Source organism: Pungitius pungitius, chromosome 6, assembly GCF_949316345.1.
Source record: "Pungitius pungitius chromosome 6, fPunPun2.1, whole genome shotgun sequence".
NCBI classification, from domain to species: Eukaryota; Metazoa; Chordata; class Actinopteri; order Perciformes; family Gasterosteidae; genus Pungitius; species Pungitius pungitius.
In genome coordinates, this window is record NC_084905.1 from 2,452,735 (window position 1) to 2,479,788 (window position 27,054).

The following is a 27,054-nucleotide window of genomic DNA, read 5'->3' on the forward strand; positions in this document are numbered from 1 at the left end:
CCTCGAGTCCGTGGCCACTCCGACGCTCCCGCATCATGGCAGGCGAGAAAGGGCCGACCAAGCGAAGTGCAATGGACATCAAGCGCCTGGCGAGCCTCATCCAGAGAGGAACGGGCCGCTTGCTGGTGATTGACAGCAGAACGTTTTCGGAGTATAATGCGTCGCACGCGCAAGGGGCGGTCAACGTGTGCTGCTCCAAGCTGGTGAAGAGGCGACTGCAGCAGGACAAGGTGTCCGTCACCGAGCTGCTGCAACCCAACGTCAAGGTGAAGGTGAGCACACCTCCTGCAGTGCTAAGCTAACTGGCTGCTTTTGTAGCGTTATTCGGACCTTTATGGACATATGAAATCTCATTTCCCATGAGGTTGGACTTTATTATTTTTATTGATGAACAAGCGTCCATGGATTATGTATAAGTAAATATGTTGATTTATACATTATTTCTATCTACAGACCACAGAGCTGGTTTTTGGCTCCTCCTGCTAACGAGGGTTCATGGTAGAAATAACTTTGTTTGCATCGGCAGAAGTATCCGAAGTAGCACGAAATGCAAAAAAAAATAAGGTATATGAATAATAAATAAATAATGGCTTTCGAGGGAAAACATCCTCATCATGCAACGGCAATATGTTGGTCTACTTTTGATGTTCAGGGGAACACTTCCTCCCCAGCATCTCATAGAAATACATTTCCAACTTCCTTTGCTGTGTACTGTTGTGCTTCCGGATTAGCCTCCTCTGTGCTAGCTCGGGGGCCGCCCCCACATCAGTGGGGTTATATTTGGAGAGCAGGCGGGCGGACCGCAGGTTTGTCGCTTATCAGTGGCCTTGAAATCGGATCCTGCCGCTTTCCATGACTTCTCCTCCGAATATGACGGCCTTTTTTCCATGGCCTGTCTGCTCGTGGCACGCTAGCTCCTGTATTTTTAGTTGCTGTGTGAAACTGAAGGAACTTTGAGAGGGGAAACCTAAGCAGGGAGGAGAGAGAGAGAGAGAGAGAGAGAGGGGAGGGGAGGGACGGTTATGTGTTTTGTGCCCTCATAATGGCACATACAAACAGCTTTACAGGATGGGCCAAACTTATTGACAAAGCTGTGAAGATGATTCTTCCACCTGGCTGCGGTCAGTAAATGTTACTTCATTTTAGGTATTTCATTTTCAAGCACAGTTTGGTCAAAGCTTTAAAACAATAGTTCAGAATGGTCGATGACGCATAACAGGTGATTTGAAATGTTTTTCTTGGGTGTGACACGTTGGGTTTGAATGGCAGCATCGACTGCTGTTGAATTTGCTTTTGTTGATTTAGGAATCTGACCTGTACCACTTCTCAGTCTGTCAAGTGTACTTATGAATGTGATTGATGATGTGCTACTGTTTAATCCCCCTTTTCAGATACCGCATGAGCTGTAGCGAACCCTATTTCCCTTTTGTGCTTAGCAGGAGAAACTCACCAAAAAACGCCCTGCTCAGTAAATGGCAAATAATTATACTTTATTGCTCTAGCTTATGGCTTTGCACGCCTTGTTTGATTACAGTTCACGCTTGTAGGTGACTGACCCTTAAAATGACGTCAGTGACTGACGGTTAGATGAATAATTGTTCATTTCTCAAGTCAAATGAACTGCGGTTAGCGTTTGGTTAATTGCTACGCTGGCTGAGAGTCCCCATGCGGCCGCTGTTTCTCACCACCTCTCTGTTATAGCAATTCATTTTAATTCAGCTTTATTGCAAAGGCTTCTGGCAGTCTCACCAAACTGCACCGCCATTAACTGGACATCCGGAATCTGGAAAGCCTCAAGGTCCCACGGCATATGCTGCATCTCAGAATGTGTGATTATTCCAACCAGCAGGTTTGGTTTTGCTCAGATGACGCTTTTGACCCGGGTGGTGATGAATGCACGACGCCACCCTGGTAGTCAGTAGATTTAGAAAGAACCGGGGGAACCAAAGCTGCAGCTGTAGTAGCTGTGAAAGTGTGTGAGTTTAGGGTTGTTCTCCAGTGTGTTCCTATGCTGGATCCAGTTGGTGCCTCTCTGTGTGGGGCCCTGCGGTTGGCAGATCTCACACTGTGGCACCCCGCGGAGCCATGCTTCCTCCTTGTTTCTCTCACATTCGATCTCATGACTTGTCTGTCCGTCTTCCACAACAATAGCCCGCGCCTTCCAACCACCGACCCATGCCGTCACCGCTTTATTCCTCCTCCCTCTCCCTGTGTGTTGCCCCATGGCTGGTTTGTTATTATCCATTCCCCACCCCCCGGTAGAGAGGATAAGGCTTGCGATTAATGCTAGGCTGGATCAAGCTGGAACCAGCCGTGTGAGAGGGGAGGGCCCCCGACGGATCCAGACTCTTTTGTTATTGGCTAAGCATGACATCATCTCTTTTGTGCGGCCACTGGCAGGCCGCGGGCTGGGCACGTGCAGACGAGCTGTGCAATGTTAAAGCCGGCTTCCAGCTAACCCCTCACACATAAACACACACACACACACAATCCTCTCTACCCCCCACATGGCTCTGAGCATCGCCAGTAGCCGCCTCAACCAGCCAAGACAGCAAAGGACACCATTGTGGCTCTTTGTTGGGGAAGTGAATGCAGGAAGCGGGAGCGCAGCATTGAGGGTATTCATGGTTGTGATGCTGCCTCCACCTCCTCCCTGGCTGCCTCCCGCTTACATCCCATTGAGCACTAATAGCCTGCATCCCCCAAGGCGCTGCACTCACCCCCCCCCCCCTCTCTCTCTCTCTCACAGAAGCGCACCAACGCTTCGGGTTGACTTAGCTGAATGAACGTCCATGACCAGCACACAGCGGCGATCACAAGTGGTGTCCTCTTTCTTCTCCCTTTTTTAACAGCTCTGTCCCCCCGTAACCTCTTCATCAATGCTCTCTGTCAGTGTGGGTCAGCGAGTGCAGGGGACAGCATGGGAGGTGTCGGTGGACCTCGGGCTGGGAGAGGGACGGCGAAAGCTCGCTTGGGAACGGGGGGGCTTCCTCGCGCCTTTCCCGACGTGCTGGTTTTCTTGGCTTGAACCTGGCTAATCCCCCCCCCCCCTCCCCCCGCTGCTGTGACAAGGACAGCCGGCCTGGCAGGCCTGACAGACGGACCAGAGGTTTTCACTACTGCCAGCCAGCCTGGGGAAGCACCCTTCGTCATGTTCGGCGCCCATCGAGGCCAGACCTCAAGGGGTCCCAGAGCAGTGGAGAGGACGCGGCGGCCTACTCGTAGTGACATAAGTAATAAGAACGCGAGCATGTGTGCAGGTCTTGTGATACCAACATATTAGTCACGATAAAGAACAGTTGCCCAATTGTTTTTTTTTTTTGTGCAATGGCTTCGTGGCAATGGAGAGATTCATCTGATGGATCTGGGGTCTTGTCTGTGCTCTTAATTGGTAGGAGCAGCAGGGGGCAGGGGGGGGGGGGCTGCACGTGATAAACTAATGCGTTTATGCAACAAAGAACATCCCCATCAGTTGCACTGATGACGCAGGCCGAGGCTGTAATGATCCGTGATTCAAGTGATTTAGAAGATTTAAGGGCGAGTATTGCAGAGAAAATGAACCCAGGGCAAAGACACTGGTAATGTCTTTGGGAGATACCTTAGTTTTCTTTATTGTATTGTAATTACCAAATACATGTTGTGACTACAAAGCAAAAGTGTAAAGAACACGAACATTTACTGTATATTCAGCAGCAGCAGAACTGAGAACTGGGTCGATGACTCACTACGTGGATGGTTTTCCCCGCTTACCCAGACGCCAAACTCAGGGATTTTCGTTTTCACGTGTTTCATTTACATTTTTCCTTTTGCAAAATTCAAACAAAGAACCTAAAAGTTTACTCCTGAGGTCAGGGCATGCATCATTGTTTTCTTTAAAGGTCCTACTTCTTGACATAGACATAGGGAAATTGTATGTAAATGTCTACAGGCATTACTTGTATCGGAATATGTAAGTCTGGTGTGTGTGTGTGTCTGTGTGTGTGTCTGTGTTTTAAAGGTCCGCTGACATTTAGCGGTGCGAGTGTGTGACCAGATCGGGTGACCAGATCTCTGAAATGATCAGTGACGATGATCTCACACTGAACATGGGCATCGAGTACATTCAACACATATTCACATGTGAAACGCAACACGCAAACACACCCCAGTTATCTTCCATTAACGGCATCGCAACCGCAACCTTTAAACTTCATCCTGCTGATGATGATGATGATGCTACCTCCCAGACACAGACCTGCTAACCAAAACACTCACACCTATACATGAAAGTGGCAGCTGCCAGTGCCAGTCAGTGACATCATCTCAGGGTGTTTCCATGTCGCCCTGAGTGTGGAGGAGGCTTTAACTGACACTGCCTGTTGCAGCAGGTCCTCGATCAGCCCGTAATGAGCCTCGCGAGTGTCCGGCCATCTGGCCAGCCACGTTGACATAATGGAGCGATCAGGAATATGCATACAAATCAATTATTCATCGGCAAATGAAAGAGCGATTTGAGCCGTGTTTTCTGCAGCTAATGGATCGATCCAAGGGGCCGACTCTTGCACACAGTGCAGCTTACTCCCCCCCCCCCCCCGTGTCTCCTCCACGGCTCAAAACTGTTGACTCCAAGCCGAAAACGTTACGTAAAACGAATTGTTTGATATGGGAAACCCCAGAGACGTTGAGAGGGCCTGGACCGCGTTCCAGGGGAACGGGGGGGGGGGGGGGGTATTTTAGACTGCTGCTAAGATGTTGTGTCACACTGCTCAGCACTGACCTTGTCCCTGGCGAGGAGCACTGCCGAGGTCACTATTTTCACACTTTCCGTGCGCTGTGTTTCCGCGGTTCTATGTGACATACATTTTGTTGCCCCCCCAGTCTTCTTTATGTGTTTGTTTACGGAGGGTTTCTATAGAAGAGCATTGACCTCGTTTCTTACATTTTATAACAAGGGTTCAGCCAACACCTTCGCTCTCTTTTCACATCCACATTTTCTTGTCTTCCTCTGTGTGTCTTGCTGTTTCCCCCACTGCCAATGACAGGATGAAAATATACTCCCCAATATAACATATCTTTGCTTCCCCCTCCCGCCCCTCCTCCCTCTTATTCCTCTCTTTATACATTTAATCGTCCTCCTTTCCCGCCGATCACCTTTCTTTTTCCCCCTTCTCAGTCTCCATTGTCCCTCCTCGTTTCCTTGCCTCTGCCAGTGGCGTTCCCTTGTTTACCTGCAGCGTGCATGCGTCACAGCAGCCGGGTAGCGATGCTGTAGCACTGCAGAGGGACGAGAGCTCTGCACCGCTGCTGCAGTCCGACAGCCGGCCCCGCGCGCTCCCTCGGGTCGTTGACCTCTAACATTGCAGCAAACGGCGCTGGTAGTGTAGCTTTAGCCTTTCGTGCGAGCGGGAGCTGCAGAGCTGCAGAGCTGCAGAGCGTCACGCTATCTGTGCGATCGTTCATACACTTCTGTGGTAGTAGGAATTCATTTTAGATTCTGTTAACTTCATCCTTTCCGGTTAAATTTTCCTATTTTTTTTTCTAACCTGCCTCAACACCTCATTATTAACCGCAACAACCCAATGAGAATAGTTTAACTGACTGTACAGGCATAAGTAATACATGCAATAACAGTTGTGAAGTTGTCTCGCTGTGTGTGTGTGTGTGTGTGTGTTTTTGCCATAAAGGTGAAACTTGTTTTGCTCCATGCAGCTGACATACAAACCTGCATGCTGTACATTGTTGTGTATTTTTGCAGTGCGTATGTGTATATTAAAAGGCTTGCCATTCCCTAGGCACCGAGATCAGACTCCCAAATTAGATCTGATCCCATTAGGATCATTAGCCAAGATTACCCAAGGTTAGTGCATATGGAGGATGTAGAGGATTTGAAACCAAGGAAGAGAAGCACGTCTGTGCAAGTGTGAACAGGAAAATAACAAAGAAATGAGTCCTATGGGCACAAAGAGGTACAGACTAAAGACTTAAACAATGATGTGCAATCACATGCCATTTATGTTTTGGGGGGGTGTATTATTTTGCTTTATTACACCGTGGGCGGTAGGGAAATGACTGCAAGATGGTTGGGGTGGTCGTGACGTGCAACTTTGCATTCACTGGTGTGTGCCTTTAGCGTGCTTCAAAAAGCAGCAATCTTAACGGAGAGAAGATCCAACTTCCAAAGTCACCCCGTGTCACATCTTTAGGCGCCGTAAACGTGTCCGGTGATTTCAAGTCCCTCGCGATTGATACCACGCCTCCGGCTCTCAGCTCGTCGTGTCCTTCGTGATTTGACTTGGACCGGAGCTACTCGCAATCAGACTTCCGAGGCTGACCTTGTCCTGTCTAAATCACCTGCACGGCCGTCTGCCCTGCTGCTGGGCCACAGCTGCTCCGTAAGCAGAAACACAATCAGTCACTCCATGCAAACCGCGTGGCTGCGTTCGCAGGAGCTCTCTTCCTCGCCAAAGTGCCTTCCAGCAGACGCACAGAGCAACGAAGGGACGGGCTGAGAGAGGCTGCAGCGTCGCCTGGACCCCCCCCCTCCTATCTAACTACCACTTCCCCTGCACCGCCTGCCTCTCCGCCGCTCTCTTTCTGTTCCTTTTGCCCCAGCATCTTTCTTTATCTCGTCTCCACATCTACTACTACTACTCCACTAACCCCCCCTCCCACCCTTTATGCCTCTGCTCCCCCCCCACCCCTGTCCAGGGGTGGCTCGGTGATGCGGTGATTCATAGCTGCAGTAGGCACCGCCTGGTGGTCACGTGACCAAAGCCTGCCTGACAACATGGGCAACAACGCGGCGTGACTGGAGTGTGCGCACGCACATGCTCACACCGTCTCTCTCTCTCTCTCTCACACACACACACACACACACACACACACACGCTCATACGCCGTCATCTTCCTCAGAATCTTATGCAAGCCGCCTCACACTGATACACCGGTGAATCCACACCCTTTGCACTATTGCAACTATTTTAGATTTTTAGCGGGATTACCTCCCATTGTGACAGAGACGCCTCTCAGCAGTATTTGCACGGTAAATACCGCCGTCACAGTTGCACGGCGCCCACTCAGCACTGCTGCATTTTTCATGAACCTGTACTTCATCTTCATAACTTACTCCAGCGTTTCCTGTAGTTCATGCTGCTTACTGTTGCATTCATAAAGCCTGTCTCTCTTGTCATGACTCCCGGTGGGGGGGTTTGTGAGTGCATTTTGTTTTCTCCTGGGTCTCTGTTGGGTAACAGGTAAGCAGTAAGCAGTTTTTGGTGAAACCATCTCATGGAGAGACGGTTGTGTTTCTTTTGCACAGCCGAGAGGTATACGCTTCACTTTCCTATTGCACCAGCTGGTCTGATGAAATGGATTTGTTTTATTTAGAGACCGTGTGCGCACATGCGCCCGTGTGTCCCAAATTGCAATAATCTCTCAGTTACACTGTGCAGCATTATAGCCCTGTGAATCCAGTCATATAAACTAATTATTCCTTCCTTGTTGGCTATGGATGCTTGACGCACCTTTTTTTTTAAAGGTCGCTCTTCCTCATTGTTTATCTGTTTTGCAGGTGGAGCTGGGCAGGAAGCAGGAAGTGGTGGTTTATGACCAGAGCTCCAAAGAAGCGGCGCATCTGCCCAAAGACGGCTTCGTGCACATCCTGATGGGGAAGTTGGAGGGCACCTTCCACAAAGTCTCCCTGCTCACTGGTACGAGAGGACGTGTTTGTTTTCACAAAACCAGAACTCCTTCATGTAGTTACCCACCTCTTATCGTAGGTGGGCCTCACCTCACCCCGCTGGCCCGATTCGAATGTAGTTCCACAGTTTGGTCAGCAGGAGGCACTGAAGAGCCCGCGTTCCCCACACATTGTTCTCTTTGTTCTTAACTGGCAGTGATCACCGGTTCACAGGTACGTGTGAGGATGAGAACGAGAACGGGAAGAAGTACGAAAGCCCCCGGCTACAAATCCCCTTGCTGACTCTTTGATGTTTAAGCTTCCCCCCCCCCCCCCTCCGAAGTCGTTCTCCCACATCAGCACAGATATAAAGCTGAAGCTTAATTTCAATCCTCCGGTTTTATTTACCACATGTATTATCCTGTCATAGTGTCTACTAAGCACACTAAGACTTATAATTGAGTCGCAGCAAGAATGTTAATAGCCCAGTTGAGTTAACAGCATCTGGGTTGAGGTGGCTGCAGCTTTTTAAGGACACGGTACGCACACACACACACACACACACACACACACACACGCGCGCCGACCAGCAGAGGCTTATGAGTTTGTCTCATATGTGCGCTGACACATCTGAGACGGGAAGCATAATCTGCCTCCGTCAGGATTGAAAATGAGACGGGGAGAAGCATGCTGCTGGGGCAAATCTCTGCTCTCCTCTCCTCAGCCCCACAGCCCCATTCTTCTCTTCTTGTCAGCTCTCTGCCTCCATTGGGAGATTAGTGCTTTTTCATGAGTCATTCATAGTTGTTGAGGATTGCCTCGAAGCGCCCGGGCTTCACCATTAGTCACAGAGATGTACTGAGCACATGCTCGGTTTTGGGCACACCCAGAACCATGTTCACCATCGCACCTACACAAACTCACACGTTGCCACGTTCGCAAAGCCATGACTTTCCTCCTCCAGCTTTTTGGATTAGACATCATTCCATTCTTGATGAAAGGGCCCTTGTCAGCGATCCCCTCCGCTCTTGATCAGCCTCCTCCGCTCACTGTGGCTACGTTTCATGAGGAAAAAGAAAGAAAAAAGAATCGCACTTCTTCCATTTCCGTCCCTGCTTCTCTGCTGTTTCCACGACAACAGGGGCAGAATATTCGTCCAGAAGGAATCAGCCAATGGCGTTGGCCGTTGTTTGGCCGGTTGTATTATTGGGGTCAGTGGAGCTAGCAGCCTGCGTCCGTGCATGCAGGACGTTTTGTGTGTTTACGCGTGTGCGTGGGTGGGCAGCAGGGTGCGGCGTTTTTATATACACATATGTATTTGTGCATTATGACATGCAGATGAGCGCCGCAGAGTTTTGTTTACGTGTCAAAAGAATGCTGCAGTGAAAGAGGGGACATGGATGCCAGGGAATTCTTTTGAAAAATGCTTATTCAATTATTTTAAATAACGGCACATGATGCTTATTAGAAAATAATGTGGGAAATCTATTCAAATTTGCTTTTTTTCCACCAATCAATGGAAAAGAGCCTGTGCTCTTTTAGTGTTGGTACACAATTTGAATCTGATGCAAACTTTTCAACTACCAGCCAACTCAAGCATACATGAATTGTAATGTTTAGTAATTAACTGCCGAATGAAGTCATCAACCTACAACAGTTTGTTCACTACAATTAGTTACTAGTAAATTATTAAGCATAGAGATCAAACAATCCCTGTGTCCAGCTGCTAAACGCTGAGAATTTACTTCAGGTCAGACAAACAAGTGAAGACATATCCTCATGGGCTCCAGAACATTTACAGGCACGTTTCACTATTTTTAAAGCCCAAAAACAGAGTAACACACTAAAGGTTATTAATAGTTGAGGCCCTTCTTTTTTTTTTTTGTCTTTCCCCTCATTCTTGGCTTTGGTTGTCTTTACTCCCCCTCTCGAACAATTCAAGGTATAAACAGAAATCGTCGTCTCTCTCTTCCCTTCAATCCCTGTGCTTCCTCTCCCGTTACGTCCCTCGTCCCCTCCCCACCGCCACCCCACCCCTCTACCGAACCTCCGACCTTTGATGCTGATGATTCCCGGGATGACTTCATATCTGACAGTCTCACCTAGACCAATGAGCACACAGACTCGTATGCAGTACACATCGCTTTGTGCCTTAACCAATGCTCATGCAGAAGCCTAATAGAGTTTTATAAGTCCAATGACTTGACCTGTCCACAAAGAAAGGGAACGGTGGGGAATTGGAACATATTCTTTGTTTGTGTGCTGGGAAAACATTGATCTGACAACTCGATCAATGTGCTATCTGACCAATAGCTCAGGCCGAGGAAGCACACCACCTCCTACAGGCAGATGATGTCATGTGGATGATGCCATGTCCCACTGTTTTTGTGAATGAGACACAAAATCACCGGGGCCAATCACACTCAGCCTTTGCGTTAGTTTGAGACTGTGTATTCAGGCAGGACGTTGTGGTGCACTCATCGGAGTACGTGCGCTAGTGTGCGTTTTTTCTTGCTTCATCAACTGTGTGAAAGTGTTTGTGAGAAACAATCCTCCGAGGACGGCAGTATTTTATTTTTACCACAGCAATGATCTCACCCGGTCGGAGCTCACGCCGATGCGTCTTGCCTTTTTCAGACTTTTGACTTATTTTCGTAGAGGAGGAAAACATCGCTTGGTTGGAGCCAGCTGCCGCCCCAGCTGGGTCTAAAGTTTGCGTGTTTCCCACCAAAATCTGCAGCACACGGCCAAACCGAAGACAACAGTGCCCGCTAGTGTGCGGAGCCGGGGTTTGTGTGTTCGCTGGTGCCAACTGCGTCGCCGAGTCATGCGTCACGTCTCACTCTGACAGCCGGGACAAAATGTTTTGAGGTCGGCGTCAAAAACCCGCACGGTCCAGTTTTAGGGCGGAATGAAAAGGGGATGATAATCAAGAGGAAGAAAAAGCGTGTAAAGTGCACTTATTTTATGCAGATGTAAAAAATAGAGCTGCAAGTGGTGGATGTTAATGCACTTTTTAATCCTGTGAAAACAGAACAAAGGAAAGAAAGTTACTGCTGATTATGAAATAGGACATTAAGGTGTAGGTACAAGGATGTGTGTGTGTGTGTGTGGTGTTTGCAGATGTGCAATGCTGTTCCTAATCTTCCGCAGCACCATCTGCCAGTGTTTTTTGCCGGATTACTAAAGCATCACACGTTTGGGTTAAAGAGAGAGAGAGAGAGAGCGAAGGAGAGACAGTAGATTCTCTGCACTGTGAACGCATGGACGGCAGGATTACAACTTTAGATTTTTTTTGGTCACAGTTTTGTCTTAATATGAGTGTCCAAAGTTGAATTGATATATCTATCAATCTATATGATAGACACTGCAATGTCAGTGCGTTTGGAGCTGGCAAGCAACCTGGGTTTTCTAAGAGTTTTGCATGTCTCCCACGCTGTCAGCCTTCCAGCTCACTGTGAAAGCACACAGGACAAGACGTGGCGATGACATAGTGGTGAGAGGTATTAGGAGATGAAAGGTTTCTCCCTTTCTTCTTTTCATCCGCTCGTACCCGCTGAAAACACACGGGAGCTGCTGTGAGCCGCCGGGCTTTGATGAGATCAGGTCAGGGTGTGACTGCACCGACTGAGGTACAAAGGTCAATTCAGTTATGTCATTCTTCTGTTATACAATGGGGCGGCGGCGTGTGTGCGTCCGGGCGCGTGTGCGTGTGTGTGTGTGAACCGGCATCAGAGAGAAACTGAAAATGTGAGCTAATCGTGGGAGGCCAAATCTCACAATGCAACCGTTCACAGAGAAATTCCAATGAGCTACATAAGGAGGTCTGTTTGTGTCCGTGCGTAACTTTCTATTTGTGTGTCTGCGCAGATGTGTGCATGAATATGTGCATATGAAGTGGCGCGTGCACGCGCATGACGCCATGTTTGAGAGTGCAAGTGTGAGAAAAAGGAAAAGACAAAAGAGACAGAGGAGAGCCATTGAGGAGATGAGGTAATACTCCTCATTTCATCGTGTGTGTGTGTGTGTGTGTGTGTGTGTGTGTGTGTGTGTGTGTGTGTGTGTGTGTGTGTGTGTGTGTGTGTGTGTGTGTGTGTGTGTGTGTGGTCGGGAGGCCTTCGCGGTGACCGGCGCATTGTCAGCCCCCTCGAAGCCCCCACACCCTCAAAACCAGAAACACACACCCACACGCTGGTGCGCACACACCTGCAGAATTCTAGACACTTTAGAAACCGCTAGAGGCTTCAATGCTTTCACAGGAAGTTCCTCGTTGCTGCTGACAGGGCCAGCTGGACGGGGGCATAAGATGCCCTGGAATAATGATTATTATCATTATTATATATTATTATTAGTTATTATCCAATTATTACTTGCACACCGTCACATCAGCTCATCATCAATCGGGGTTTCGTGGCCTGATGGTCCATGTTGCCGCTGCAGCCATCGCTCCCGTCACCCCCCTTCTTGACCTTCTAACCTGCCCTCTCTGCACCGCCTTGCCCTTTTCTCCCCCCCTCTGCCTCCCCCTCCCTCTGACCCCTCTCTATTACGCCGTTGGGAGCTTCAGCCGATCAATGATTTCATTGAGAAGTTGCCAGTGGTGCCATTAGGAGGTGAGCTCACCTTCCCCCGGGAACATCTGACACATCTGACACATTATTCTCAATGACCTCGCCTTCCTCTCCATCCCTCCTCCATCCCTTTTACCTTCCCCCACCCCCGTGGTTTCTGCCTCTCTTTCCACTGCTCCTCCACCTCCTCCCTCACTCCTCTCCCCTGTTTCACGGTGCTGAGAACAGGGCTCTATTTTTAGTTCCAGACTCCTGCGGTCGTCACATCTGGCGCCAGTGGCCTCGGTCCTCTCACCCTGGCCTGTAGATACACAAACACACACACACACACACGCCAGCTCCCCCCCCCCGACTAGCACCAAGAGAGCACAAAGGTCAGAGAAAATGGCCTGCGTAATTATACATGACATCACCTCCCCGCGCTCAAAAGTCTTGCAGACTTGGAGAAGCCTTGGAGCTGCACAGTGGCACAACGTTCTCTGTTCTCTAAGCTCCCTCTGCAGGGATTTAATGATCTCGTTTTAAGGATCGCACCTGGAAGAGGGATTGTGCAGATTGATGCGCACACACACACACACAGTGTCCAGAGGAGACCTGCAACAAGTTAAGTTTTATGTAACAATGTTATGTTTCTGCCAGTGTTCTCACCCCCTCCCTCGTCCGTCTCATTGGCCTCACATGATGAACTTGATGTAATTTTCCCCTCAAAACCGAAGAACAAAAACAGGCCAGCGTGTGTGTGTGTGTGTGTGTGTGTGTGTGTGTTTCTGTCTGCATGCATGCAGTGCGATGTGTTCCTGTTTATGCGTCTGTGTGTATTTATGTGTGTTGGTGCCAAATGTTTCCACCATGACGTGATCTCAGTGCAAGCACCCACAGTGAAACAGTCATACATATACTCTTGCATGCAAAGAAGGCAAGATACATTTTCTCCGTGATGTACGCACACATTCCTTTCAAGCAATGCGGATAAAGACGAGTCCTCAAAGCCTCATTGCAGACACACACACACACACACACACACACAGACAATATTCAAGCTTCGATGTGCAAAGTGACAAACATTTCTCTTGTATAGATATAGAATGAACAGCACATTGATTGACAATGATTTCACCAAACACACCTTATTCTCTAATAGAAGTTGACTAGTTTACTCCTAGTCACACAAAAAAAGTCTTTAAAATTCTGCATTATTTCTTTTATTCAGTTTAAAGTCTGTCCTAATCAAGCTGATGAACTCACTGAATAACTATAGAACACTAAAGATGATTACCTACTGTTTTAGGAAGCAAACTAAAATGCTCTTAATGCATCTCTAGAAAGACACAAGCTTCAGAGGATAAAAGATGACATCTTTACTAACCTTTACTTTACTACTTTTCTTACAAGTTTCCGTGTGCCTATTTATACGTTTTATAAATACATTTTGTGGAAGACCCCGGTAGGACTGTGCCCTAAATACTACCATATTTGTTGAAGCTGCTTTGTGTATACAGTCCATTCACGGTGCATACCTCCTGGCTCCTGCTGCGTTTGAAATCTATCTGGAAACCTGCTGAACATCCCAACCGGCCCACACCACCGCGTCATCCAGCACAGAATGAAAATAGTTTGTTTAAACTGTTACCTAGGCGGTGTCAACACATCGGGTCAACAGGAGCTGAGGTTGAGGAGCGTGCTAACCCGGGGCCCGGTTTCTCCATGCTACGCCCCCCCATCGGCACCTCATAACTCAAACCCCGCCATGAACTCCCCCCTGCAGCATTGATCCCGATCGTCCTGACACGCGCGTGGAGTGAAAGCTTATGCTACTAAGAGCTGATTCCATCTAGGCTCGGACGGCCCACTGACGCTTCCATCGTAGCGTCCTTCCCTGCAGCGACGGCGGAGGCCTGTGTGTATCGCTCAGCTGTCTTTAAGCTTGAAGCTGATTTTACATGCAGCGTCCTCATTTACCTAATTGGTTGTCGTGGGTTTTATTTCCCAGAAGAAGTGTGTCACTGTATGATACTTTCTATTTTATTGAGCAGTTTACTCATAATCTTCCAACAAAAAGATGGCTCATGGGCATCGAGTGGAATAGTTGCCTTTTAATAGAGCAGAGAGTTGAAATCCTTTTGCGGTGTAACACTTCCCCTGGTACGCACACAGACTCGTAACAGAGGTCTTATTACCGTCATTTCATGTTGGCCACACACAGACTTTGGAGCTGAACCTCTGTGGCCGCTGCTGCTTCCTGATAAAAGTGGGAGATTTTCCATCGCCACAGCAACAGGCTAATTTTGGAGTTTCAGGCGAGCCCACGGCTCCGGATTGAAGGAATTTCAGCACTCTGCGATCATTCCAGGTCTTTCTGATAACTTCCCCCTTTGCACACACATAAACCCACTCACAACGAGGTCATTTCCCCCTTGTGTTGTGTAACTATTTCCTGTTTTTGATAACGTGACATCAGCGGGGGGGGGGGGGGGGGGGTGAAATAGGGAGGCGCCAGCTCAGGAACTCAGCATGGGCTTTCAGGAAATTATGTTGTGAGTATTTGTATTTTAACTATGATTTTTGATAGAGATTTCTTTTTTTTTTCAGGAGTCCAACAATCCGTCTAAAAAAAAACAAACACACACATTTTCAGAACGCCATGAAGGCGTTGGCGGGGACCACGTAGAAACGGCTTGCCCAGTTCCTCTCACGGCATCTCGTCACTCTTTCTCTATTGTTCTTCTGTAGCTGTTGGAGTGATGTCATTGCAGCATTGTGGATGTGACACAATCTCTCTCACACACACACACTAACGCACAGTCTCCAGGGCCCGTAATGGCAGGAAAGCCAACCCTGACCGCGGGCATTGAGATAGCCGCTTTCATGAACGCCCCAAATGCACTCCCCGGGGTGTAACGCTTTAGACTTTTATTTTGGCGTCAGCATCTGTGTGAATTAATTTTTATTTTAATCCTCATTTCTGTTGGGAAAATATTTATTGCGAAATAAGCGAGAGTGATGCATTTGAGGCTGTGAGTCATGCCGTGTGTGCCGATGAGATAATTGAGAGTATGAAGTTGTTGCGTAAAATAATTTTCGGGGGAAGTCTTATCTGACGGGCTCAGACGGACTACAGATAAAAAAAAAAGTCCGGGTGACTCGGCTTAGGGCAAATGGTGTCAGGGAAGTGTGTCTCTGAGTCTGCTGCTCTGATGGGAGCCAACCTAAATGCAACTGATCTGAGACCTGCCTGCCATTCCGCGTGCAAGTGTGTGTGTTTGCCAGACACCGGTTGAGAGGGAGAGCCAAGGCGTGTGTTCACGCAGGCATTGTCTGCAAGTGCTGCAAGGAAATCCTTTGCATCCCTCCTTGAAGCATTAGCATTTAGAATGAAACAACCACCGGTTATGCTCAAGTGAACCTGAGTCAGACGCACTCATCTCTGGGGGAAATGACACCAACACACACTAACGCACATTGATCATCTTTTCAATCCTGCAGACTGGCGTGCATGGTCCCTGCTCCTGTTTAAGCTCCACTGTGCGTGTCACGCACAGATAAATGTGTATCACGGCCTCGTATACGTCCTCAGAAAACAGCCGTGAGCCGCCTTGCGCCTTGGCTAAAATGAACATTCCCTCCATGCACATTTTTACACAAGATGTGAATGCTAGACCTCGTATGCATGCTAACACTCTGTAAGCACATGCCTGTGGTGGCCGGCAGCATTTCCATTTTAAGCCTTAACAGACCCCCTTTTTTGTCCACACACACACACACATCGCTGAACATCTCCAACTGGGATTTTTAAGTGGTTCATCTGGTTTATGAGGGCCCGCCTGGTCCTGAAAGCCCCCCTTGGTGCGTTTGATAGCTTACCCTCTTCTTTCTTTGTGTGTGCGTGTCTTTGTGCACGTACTTGCTCGAGTGTATATGTGTGTGTGTGTGTGTGTGTTAACTTCTTGCCGGGTGCTGAGCTGCTCTAGGGGGTTAAGTCATTTGGAGTGTAGGGGGGTCTTCTGCATGACTGATGCGTGCAGGCCTCCCCCCAGGCTACAGCGATAGAAATGACGCTGCCGCATGCATGAGCCCACGCGCATGACCGAGTGCTGCACGAGTGCTGCTTTAATTGCGCACACACCCCTCCTCCCGCCTGCTCTTCACGTCAAAGAATCAACCCCCTCTATCATCCTCTTGTCTTCAACGCCTTCACCTCCTTCACCTCTTCTTCGCCTCCTTAACCTTTTTTGGGGCATAATCGGCACAGGTGACCTGTCTGATAAGATGGAAGTTCTAATAAATGCAGGTGGGAAGACACTTAATATCCACGTTTTGAAGGTTTTTATATTGCTGAGCGTGCGATTACAAAACCAAGGAAATACCATTTTTTATTTCTTAGTTTGTGGAATATAAATGTGTTTAACTATTTTTTGCGCAATGCACTAGTGTTAAAGTAAGACAATTTCTTTATATTTGACATATTTAAATGTCTTGGTCTTAAAAAGCTCCCTGATATAGACGGACATATTAATTGAATCTCCTCCACAATCCGTCCAGATTGCCCTTTGTCAGACAAACACGATTACTCACCGCACCAGTAATGACGGCGACGTCGTTTCAGTTAGCATCTCCCTATGGATCCAAATTAGATCCTGCCCCCCCCCCCCCCCCGGCTACTGAACGTCCCCCTCTTCTCCTCCTCCTGCACCTCCCCCACCCTCAGTTGCTCCATCCCATCCTTCCTCCCCAGTGGACTACCTCACCCCCCAGGCATGGCAGCTGTGTTCTCCTGTAGGCATTACATCACTGCAAGGGCAGCTTCGTTACTGATCCCCTGACAACCAGCACTATCAACACACACACACACACACACACACACACACACACACACACACACACACACACACACATGCTTGTGTTTATGCACGTTGGAGGGAGTAACTGTCTAACCCCCACCCCACAGCCGCCCCCCAGCAATGTCCTTCCTTGTCTTCCTCTCACCTTGCTCCGTTCATCCTCTTCCCACATGGTCTCAACACATGGTTGCACAAAAAAAACACACACACATTAGCTCTTCACCCTAACCTGCCCAATCGGGAGGATGACGTCTCTCTCTGATATCCTGACAGATGAGCTGTGGTGTCAGGTGACGCTCCTGTCGCTGCCTGTCTTGGCGGGGAGGGAAGGGTGTCCGGGTGCTCAATATCAAATTAAAAATACTTTGTACTGTTTGTTCTGTGGGTTTTTGTAAAGTTTGTAAATCTACATAAGACTTTCCTTTATGATATTATTGTGTGCAAAGCACATATAACATAGAACACGGCTTAAAACCACTCAGAAGTGTGAATAAAAATATATGAAACAATATATTAAGTTACTGCTTAACAGAACATCTGATTAAATATTATATTATTATATACTAATTTTAGTGTAAAAGTGAAGAAGACGGACCTAATACTTCCACACCTGTGAGTTTACTGGCCCGTTACCTAATGTGATAAACCTTCACAAACATAATACCAGACTAGAATGGGGAAATCGAAGCATAAATGTTTATAATACAGCATCAAGCGGTCTTAGGGGCCCTGGTGCAGACGGGCTGCGCCGCGTTGTTCTGGTCTGTTGTTGGTCTCTGGGGCCCCTTCGGCCTTCAGACACCTTCTCTCTTTCTGTCCAACGCTGCTATTTCATGCTCCTCTTGCTGTCTGTTATGTGGTAACCTCCGTGTAAACTGTATGTTGCCCCAGTAACTCTACCATAAAAGCAGGCTCTAAATCCAAGAGATGTCAGTGAAGGAGGGGGGGGGGGGGGGCTCTGGGACGCCCGGAGTGACCGCCCCACCTATTTCTGTCGCTGTGGGGCACACATCTGCAGTCAATAAAAAAGGCCTGGCTGTCATTAATAGCGTCTTGGCTGTAATCCTCTCATTAACACGCCTACTATTCTGAGCCTCGTTATCCAGACCGGTGGAGGAGGAGGGGGGTGGGGGGGGGGGGGGGGTAGGAGCGGGGGAGCGCATGCCGTTTGCTGGTCCAGGAACGCGAACGAGTTTGAACACCAGCAGCTACTTTGTTTTGTTTGCGTTTGGCACGCGGCGGGTTTTCAGGAGTGAAGAAGTCGCGTGTTCCAAAGCTAGTTTTAAAGGCTTTGAGCCACACGGAGGTGTTGGAAAAGTTCAAAGCGAGCTGAGGATCACTGCGTTTAGAGAGAGTGTGTGTGTGTGTGTGTGCGCGCGCGCTTTGATTCGACATCCTCCCAAAAATAAAGTCTGCATTTTTTTCAAAGCTCATCACCACCGAGTGACCTCCTTCCCCCCTCCTGCTGTCAGTGACCCGTAGGTGAACACGGGGTGACGTAAGGCTGTTCTCACCCGAGTGCCGTCATTCAGGGGGTCTGCAGTGAGGAGATGAGGTCAGTCAGTCAGCATGCAACAGGACGTCTTGCCTGAGCTTATTCGCCACGTGTCTCTGTGGTGATGAGTGAAATGCACTTGAAGCCCATGTGACCGGGTTTGAATGTAATCAGCGGGCCAGAATGTCTCGACCTGAGACAGAACAGGCAATCGGACGGGACATTTCCCCCCCCACCCCCCCCCCCCCCCACCCGCCCAGTGCAGGTGCTGTTTTAGAATCTGTGTATATTACCGGCAAGATGTTCGATGACCAAAAATGGCAGCGAGAAAGAACCGCCATGTTAAATTGATCTGATACACAAAACCTGTGTGAACTTATATGGGCATAAGACTGTATTTAAAATAGCTGTTTTTGCCTAACAAGTAGATATTCATTTAAAATTTATTCCAGTGGTTATGTTAAGGCATGTGCTGCTTTGTTTCCATGGCTGGACTTGTGGCCTACATGCTTGTCATTCCATAGTAAAGCACCAGAAGTCTGTGGCCTGTCAGATGGGATGATGGCTGCTCCCCACAAGCATAGTTGATCTCCTCATCACCTCCAGTCTTCTCCTCTGCTTTTGCTTCTCTTTTCTTTCTCCTTTTCCACAGATTTTAAATTTTGTTTTGCTCTCCTCTCGTTCATCCTCAGGGACGAGAACAGTGTCCAAAGACATGAACCCGTGGAAACACACGGTGAAGTGTGCACGCGTTGCTAAACCTTTGGAGGCAAATCAGCTTTTGACACACTGTCAGTCCCAATCCTTCTCCGGGGATGTAATGTGCTCGGATACTACAGTACATTTAAGCCAAGCGAGGTAATATAGATCACTTTTGTGCTCTAAAAATGTATTGAACAACAAAATATTGTTTGATATTTTATATGAACTAAATATGACAATAATATGGAACCTTGTCATTTGAGGTTAGAAACCCTCGGCAAAAAAATATGATCTTAAAAAGAAAACTATGATGCACATTGTTGTCAGCTCTTTTCCCCCTGTAACTGGGATAGTGTGTGCTGCACAGCCTTATAGCTGGTCCTTAGCTTCCATCAAGGCCCCCGAGGTGGCCGCATATTTGTAGGGTGAGTAAGGAATGTGGTTACATGCCTTAGACATTAGCTATGACGGAGTACTGGCTCCACGGGAGAGGGAGGGTGCAAGGGAGAGGTAGCACAGAGCAGGGAGGGAGGGGTTGAGTCTGAGCTCACGGCAAGTGAGCTCATCCGCCCCCTCCCCCCCCCCCCCCCTACCCCCGAGCTTGAGGAGAGAGTGCAGCTCCGTCATCCTCTTTGCTGAGAGAGAGAGAGAGAGAGAGAGAGAGAGAAAGGGGAGGGAGGGAGGGAGGGAGGAGTGTGAGCCAGCAACTGAGCGAATGGGAGACGGGGAGAGTGAAGCAGCACAACAATAGTTGGCTGCTCTTCTGGCCGTGGACTCAGAGACGGAGCGAGAGCTCAGAGGGACACACGGGGCGCTCCGTAAACCCGATGCAGGCACATCACAGCTGGCTTTTACGCACAGACGTGCTTACTTTTTGTCCTTCATCCTGCTCTCTGCGTGGCGACCATTCTTCTTCTTCACTCTTCTGAATTTTTGACGCGGCAGCATTTCAATAATTGGTTTTGGTCGTTTTGTGGGATCCTTTTGCCACCGGTGAACTCAACGAGGGTGCCCACAGACATTTCGGACTAGTTTCTTGTTTTCCACGCCGCTGACCTGTGGTGGACTTGAACTTCAGCGACAGAGCTTGGTCAACCTGGGACTGTGACCCATCCCGACTCTGGGCTCTCCTCAGTCGGCCCGAGAGGAGAAAACACTTTCTGTCCGTTCAGACATTTCCTGCACGGAAAAAAGGCTCACTCCATCCCTGAAAGAAGGGGCACCAGAACATTTCCATTTGTGTGTGTGTGTGTGTGTGTGTGTGTGTGTGTGCGCGCGCCAGTGTTTTTTATGTGAGCGGGCGGCACCGAGCGTGTACCGGGGGATGCCTTTGGATGTGGTGATTGCCCCAGCGGAGGACTGCTTTTGGCCCGACCGGCGGGACACAGACATGAGGCTGAAGATCAGAGTTCGCCGGATGAAAGAGGGGAGAGAGCTAAGAGGTGTGTATCCACCTTGACATAGAGCAGGAGAATTGATGTGTGTGTGTGTGTGTGTGTGTGTGTGTGTGTGTGTGCTTTGAGGACATCCCTTTTTGGCTTGCAGCGTGTCGAGGATGTAGGCCTCTGAACAAAGCGGAGCAATCACACACAGGGAACACGCAAAGAACATGGGGTCCGATTTGCTATCATACGAGCACACGTCTCGGGTACGGGGGGCTTATAAATGCATCAGTGGCATACAGCTGATGGTGTGTATGAGGGCGAAAGCACTGATAACTGCAGAGGAGCACAAAGGCACAGTGGGCTCCCAGGTAATGAGGTATTCCAGTCCATGCGTGCTGCGAATCAAAGACGGATGTGATCGGACTTTTAAGGACGACTAGTGGATCTACGGTGAGATGCACAGCGACAAACCTGTTTTGTCACCTTTTTTTTGTTTTTTTTTCTCCAGTTAATGTGTAGAGAGAATGAATAGGAAGAAGTGGGATTAAGCGGATGACATTATAAAGAAGAAAAGCGATGAAGGAGAGCCAAAGGGGAGGAGGGGGGGAGGGGGGGGGGGATGAGAGCCGTGACCTGCGGTATGACATAGTGCTCATGCTCCCTCAGCCTGTGGTCATTGAGATGTAAAACCATCACAAAGGCGCTTTCTGTTACTCTTGCTTCTCCACGCTCTTGGCTTTTGTCTCACTCGTGCTCACTCTCGCGCTCCCTTTCTCTCTGCAGAAGGCCGTCTTGTGGAGATTATGCTATCAATATGTGAGCAGTGTGCACTGCTGGTTTAACACGACACCTCTCACACGGAGCGATGAGGCAACGCATAGCCGAGATGCCGCGGAATTGACTCGCATGTTGCGCAAGACGTCTTGTCAGTTATGGAAATGCTGGTGATGGAGTTGGATCCCATTGGGCCATAAGTGTAAGCGAGTTAGGGACCAAAGTTTGTATGCAAATGTGGACGCTACATGCATATTGATCTAGCAGCCCTGCACATCTGCCACGCTGTTTGGTGTGTGTTTTTTTTCCATGTGGGTGTGTGTGTGTCTGTGTGTGTGTGTGTGTATACAAATGTGCATGTACGTCAGGGTTTCCAAGGTTTGCATCTGGAAGTGCGGATCTATTTCAGTGGAAGCTAGCAAAGAAATCGCACATTTGTCATCAGCAGGCGCAACAATAATTGTGTCTGTCACCAGTTATTTTGAGGCACTGCACTTCCACGTCTCTGTGGAAATAGATTACAGGAGGGTTTATAGTGTGTTGCAGCAACACCGTACTGCTGAAACAGCAGTTGATCAAAGTGACATACGCCCGTTATCTTCCTGCAAAGATAGAGGAACAATAAACAGTTCTCCCATCATCACGCCCAGCCTGAAGAGAAATGACATCATCCCACCACCTCATCAAAGCTCTGTCAATCTACACATTTCTGACTCCACCCCCCGAAAACACACAATCACTCCGATCGCGTCTCCAGGCTGCAGCACAGCCTTTGTGAAGCTGAGTGGGACATGTGTGCAATGATGTCATGTTGGGAGGGTGGCGGGGGGGGGGGGGGACACATTGAGATGCTAATGATGCCTCATAGTGGAGGGGACAGCTGGAGGGGCATAGAGGATGGCGTCATGTCTCCCCCGATATCAACCACAGAGGAGCGCGACGGAGGGGTGCGGGGTACTCATTCAGGCAGATCAATGCCCCCCAGGCTGTGTGTGTGTGTGTGTGTGTGTGTGTGTGTGCGCGTGTGTGTACGCTTGCCTTGTTTTTAGTGCCCCCCTCTACCCCCCCACCCCCCCCCCCCCCTTCCATTAACAGACGAGTTAAAGAGGACAACTGAAGGCTACGCAGAGGCTGAAACACACAACCACGTGAGGGAGGGGGGGGGGGGGGGGGGGTGAGCTCGTATTGATGAGGCAGTCAATTGCTTCAAAGGCAGTGATGTAACAGCAGAGCTCCCATTAACCATAATAGCCGTGCAGGTGTTATGTGTCTCTCTACTCGTTCGGTCAATATCTCCCTGGGATTCTATTCCCATTCATCTCTCAGCTCTCTGCATTCATCTTTCACCGGAGAGCACGGACCGAGAAAAAAAAAAAAAAAAAGGCCTTGCACCAAACGCACACTTTTGTGATGATAACCCGGCCTCCCAAACGGAATATGTGAATATCTAGTTGGAGGAAATGATTGATGAGGAGAAGGGAACCAGTGGACAAAGGAGGCCTGAGCGCTCGACTGACGGGACAAGAGAGGAAAATGAGCAGTTGCGTAAGTGATGAAGTGGGCAGAGGAAAGAGGAAGTCGCCGCTGGCTCGCGTTGCCAATGTGCCCCACGGTGCCCTCTCTCCCCGGGTGTGTGTGTTTTCTTTCATACCCGAAAGATTTTCTCCTTTTCTCTCCCAGTTTGTTCAAAATTGGGTCCGTCACATCCTGTCCAAGTACATTTTACCGAAGTGCACGATACACCACTTACAGTTAGGCCAAACGTGTTGCCCAAATATGTAAAAGTTATCTCTGTGTGGCAAAGATCACCACTTTAGTATTTGAAATGACGGCAGCCTTTTTTTTATCTGTTCATTTTAATCTGTTCATCTTGAAGTTAAAAAAAAATTGTACGGTGGGACACAACCTGGGACAAGCATGAAAAATGAAGTCTCCTAAAATAACACCACCCAGTTTGCTTGATCTCCTGAGTTTACCGTTGCAGTGTGTTCGTCTCTGCTGGTTGCCGCGCTGCGCTGGAGGACGACTCATCCCTCCAAGTTGACTCTCTGATGTCATCTTTAACAGACAGCCGGGCTGGTGTGTGTCACGGGGTATTTTCAGTGACCTCAGTGTGAGTGTGCAGTGTGGTTATATTGGAATGGACGGATGTGTCATCTTTGTCTTTTGGAGAACGTGAGGCCGTGTCTCTTTGGGTTATTTGGTGCTTGCTGTTTCGTTTGTGTGTGTGTGTGTGTGTGTGTGTGTGTGTGTGTGTGTGTGTGTGTGTGTGTGTGTGTGTGTGTGTGTGTGTGTGTGTGTGTGTGTGTGTGTGTGTGTGTGTGTGTGTGTGTGTGTGTGTGTGTGCGCGCGCGCGCCCTTTGAATGCTCACTGTGTGTGTTTTATGCCATCTTGACAGCCCTCAGGGGGACACTATGAGCCAACTGTCATCAACATCACTGCCCCCTTCCTTGCCGTCATGGCAACTTTTTAAATAGGGCGGGGTCAGGTGACGAGGTGACAATAACACGCTATCTCCTGTGTGACTAACGTCCATTTGTGGTGGCTGTGTCAAGCTTTGACTACAAGGAAGGTGTTTGTAATTGTGTTGACGTAATGTCACTGTAATGTCGGAGCAGGCAGGCACACTCAGTCCTGCTCTCTTATCTCTGACTTTGGTCTCCCTTCATGCCAGCAGCCCTTACTCACCCTGCTTTCTGATGTTTGGAGGCTTATTTAACACGAGACCATGTCCGCTCCACCAATCACGGCTATAATGAATATACCAGACACGTTAGTATTTTCATTCGTTTTTTCACTTCCCTTTGAAAACAAGACGCTTTCTCCTCACTGCGAAAAACGTCCTGTCCTCTGTCCCGCAACTTTCTAACAATGTCCTCGCGCAGAAAGGGAAAGGCTTGCTGCGTGACGTGAGGCGTTTCCTGTTGATTTAACTGTTTCCAGGGACACGCCGCTTCCTTACACTAATACAGTATACATGCCTGTGGTGGGAGCTATATGTAGCACCAATTATTTACTTTGTGTGTGTGTGTGTGTGTGTGTGTGTGTGTGTGTGTGTGTGTGTGTGTGTGTGTTTGTGCGCGCTCCCCGCTCCAGCAGCTTGGGAACAAAGAGGCCAGGAAAATACCATTCAAAGAACTACACTTCCTCTTTCTGTTTTATCAATTACTGACACTGTAGTACCGCCCATAGGATCAGGAAGAGGGCTCTGGTGGAAATTGCGCAATGGCAGCACGGTCTTAAGCTAAACTGTGAACTACAAACGGCTGTTTAGTCTACTCTACACAGGCCAAAAAGGTTCAATCCCACACACATGCAGTTATCAGCCTCTTCTTCTAAACATTAGGCTCTCCTTGTTTCTTAGTTATCAGATCACTCTTTCTTCATGTATGCATCTGCTGTTCCCTCTACTCCACCCCCCCATGTGGAGCGCTGATGTCATTGCCTTGCCAGTTGCGATTAATAGCTGGAAAGGGACAACACTTAAAGGGACAGTGCACCCATAATATCTCTGGGTCATGTGGATGCACACGGCAGGTCAGAAGCTTTTGCTGTTGTGTAGCAATGCAAAAACACGTGTCTATGCTCTGAGGGCACGACTTAAATTTTGCAGCTTTATGGATGTCCTCCGAGGCACCGCGCGCGGGTGTGTGTGTCTGACTTTCTGTGCGTGTCAGCCAGACGTTGTCACACGAGTAGTGCAGCAGGGTGTGTGTTACAAAACGACGGCAATGTCGTACCTTCACTCTGCTGCATGTGCGACTTTAGGACAGTGATGTCATGTCTCACTCTGTGCCCGTGTATGTGCACGCGTTTCTGCTGCGACCCAGATTTGGTCCGGCAGGCTTGAACCAAGATTAGGTTCTAATCTACTTTCTGGGGCTCAGTTTCCTTGAAGCATGCCGCTCGCAACAGAGTCGTCCCTAGGTCATTACCCACTACACACAACACACACTGGCCCCCCACCTCCGCCGGTTGGCCCCCACCCTGTAGTTACACAACCGCGGTACTGCAAAGTAATGATGTGACCGAGCGTGTGGACAGAGAGGTACGAAAGGGATAATTCAGCATGTGTTGACTGCAAGATTATGTGATAATGTCTTCAGATTCTATCTTGTTGGAGAGTATCATCTTGTTAACGTGTGTGCGTGTGCGTGCTGTGCGGTTGTCAGGGGGATGTTACTGGGCCTCTGTCCTGGCCTTGCACCTGTGGCCTCTCTCATTCCCTGAGCCTGACGCAATGCATTGCTACAGGACATGAGCTCATGCAGGAAACAGAGCCCCACACACACACACACACAGACACATATGCCAAAAGTGGAGCCGCCTGCCTCTTAAAGGGCCAGACATACACATTCCTGGCCGCCCAGCAGCCAACCTAACTCGCACACAGAAGCACAGAGAGCCTCTTTTTTGCTCCTGTTGCACTGAGCAAGACCCAGACATTGTAGCCCAAATTCGCCTCTGGAAGCCTGCAGAGAGTCTTTTTGCTCTGCTAATGGTGTCCTTGATTGCTTTGCAGAGGTCCCATGGTGTTGTGTGACTGTTCTGTGGAAAATCATTAGTGTACCTAACCAGTTCTCTCCTTCTCTTCTCTTTCTCTGAAGGAGGTTTTGCTGCTTTCTCCTCCTGTTTTCCGGGCCTCTGTGAAGGGAAGCCTGCCACTGCTCTACCTATGAGCTTGTCCCAGCCCTGCTTGCCTGTGGCTAATGTAGGGCCCACCCGCATCCTGCCACACCTCTACCTGGGCTCACAGAAGGATGTCCTCAACAAGGTAGAATCTAGTTTGCCTCTGTTCGCTCACTGTATCACCAACATTGAGAGATAACTGTCTTGTTAATGTTACCTAGCAAAAAAATGTCCTTGAGCTTATTCATCTCTATCCCTGCAGGATCTGATGGCTCAGAATGGCATTACCTATGTGCTGAATGCCAGCAACACCTGCCCAAAGCCCGACTTCATCAGCGAAAGCCACTTCATGCGCATCCCAGTCAACGACAACTACTGCGAGAAGTTGCTTCCATGGCTGGACAAAACTAACGAATTCATAGGTATGAGGATGTGAAATGTAATACAAACAAGAATGTGATTGGAATGAGGATAAGCAGTTCAAAGCACAATAGCCACTAAGGGAAGTGTCTCCATAAGGAAGTACATTCATCGCAAGGAATGTGTTGAAGAATGAAATGATATTCAAAACAGCCTAATAACCCAATGGCGATAGGTGTAACACGCCTGTTCAGGGGTTTCCCCCCCATGGACTCTTCCAGGAAATGTCAGTTTGATTTCAACAGCCGTTGATTGTCTCTGAACGCTCTCTGCTAAACGTGCGTATTCATACCCGTTCGTTTCCCCCCCCCCCCCAACAGACAGAGCTAAGGTGTCAAACTGCAGAGTCATTGTGCACTGCCTGGCTGGAATCTCGCGTTCAGCAACCATCGCCATTGCATACATCATGAAGACAATGGGCTTGTCATCAGATGATGCCTACAGGTACGCTTGCTTCTCCCACCTCCCACTACCAGCTGAGCTGAGGTGTCAGCTCCAGTAAATGGACAAATAACGGTTGAAAGTAGCGCTTTCGGGGGAGTTGAAGTTGTTAGATGCCTGTCAGGAAACAGTGTGTGACCT

The 27,054-nt window shown here is 48.9% G+C and overlaps 1 protein-coding gene across 2 annotated transcripts in view; it reads left to right on the forward strand.

Annotated features, from left to right (window-relative positions):
* The window catches only part of dusp8a (dual specificity phosphatase 8a), a 30,727-nt gene continuing 3,673 nt past the window's right edge, over window positions 1–27,054 (forward strand). The window contains exons 1-5 of one of the 2 annotated variants that reach the window (XM_062562849.1): window positions 1–272; window positions 7,550–7,688; window positions 26,031–26,197; window positions 26,315–26,474; window positions 26,793–26,916. In XM_062562849.1, coding sequence (XP_062418833.1) covers window positions 36–272; window positions 7,550–7,688; window positions 26,031–26,197; window positions 26,315–26,474; window positions 26,793–26,916 — 827 coding nt within the window. In that variant the 5' untranslated portion in view covers window positions 1–35. Of the gene's footprint in view, window positions 273–7,549; window positions 7,689–19,967; window positions 20,706–26,030; window positions 26,198–26,314; window positions 26,475–26,792; window positions 26,917–27,054 lie in introns of those variants that run through there. The other variant, XM_037450928.2, reaches the window with a different exon arrangement.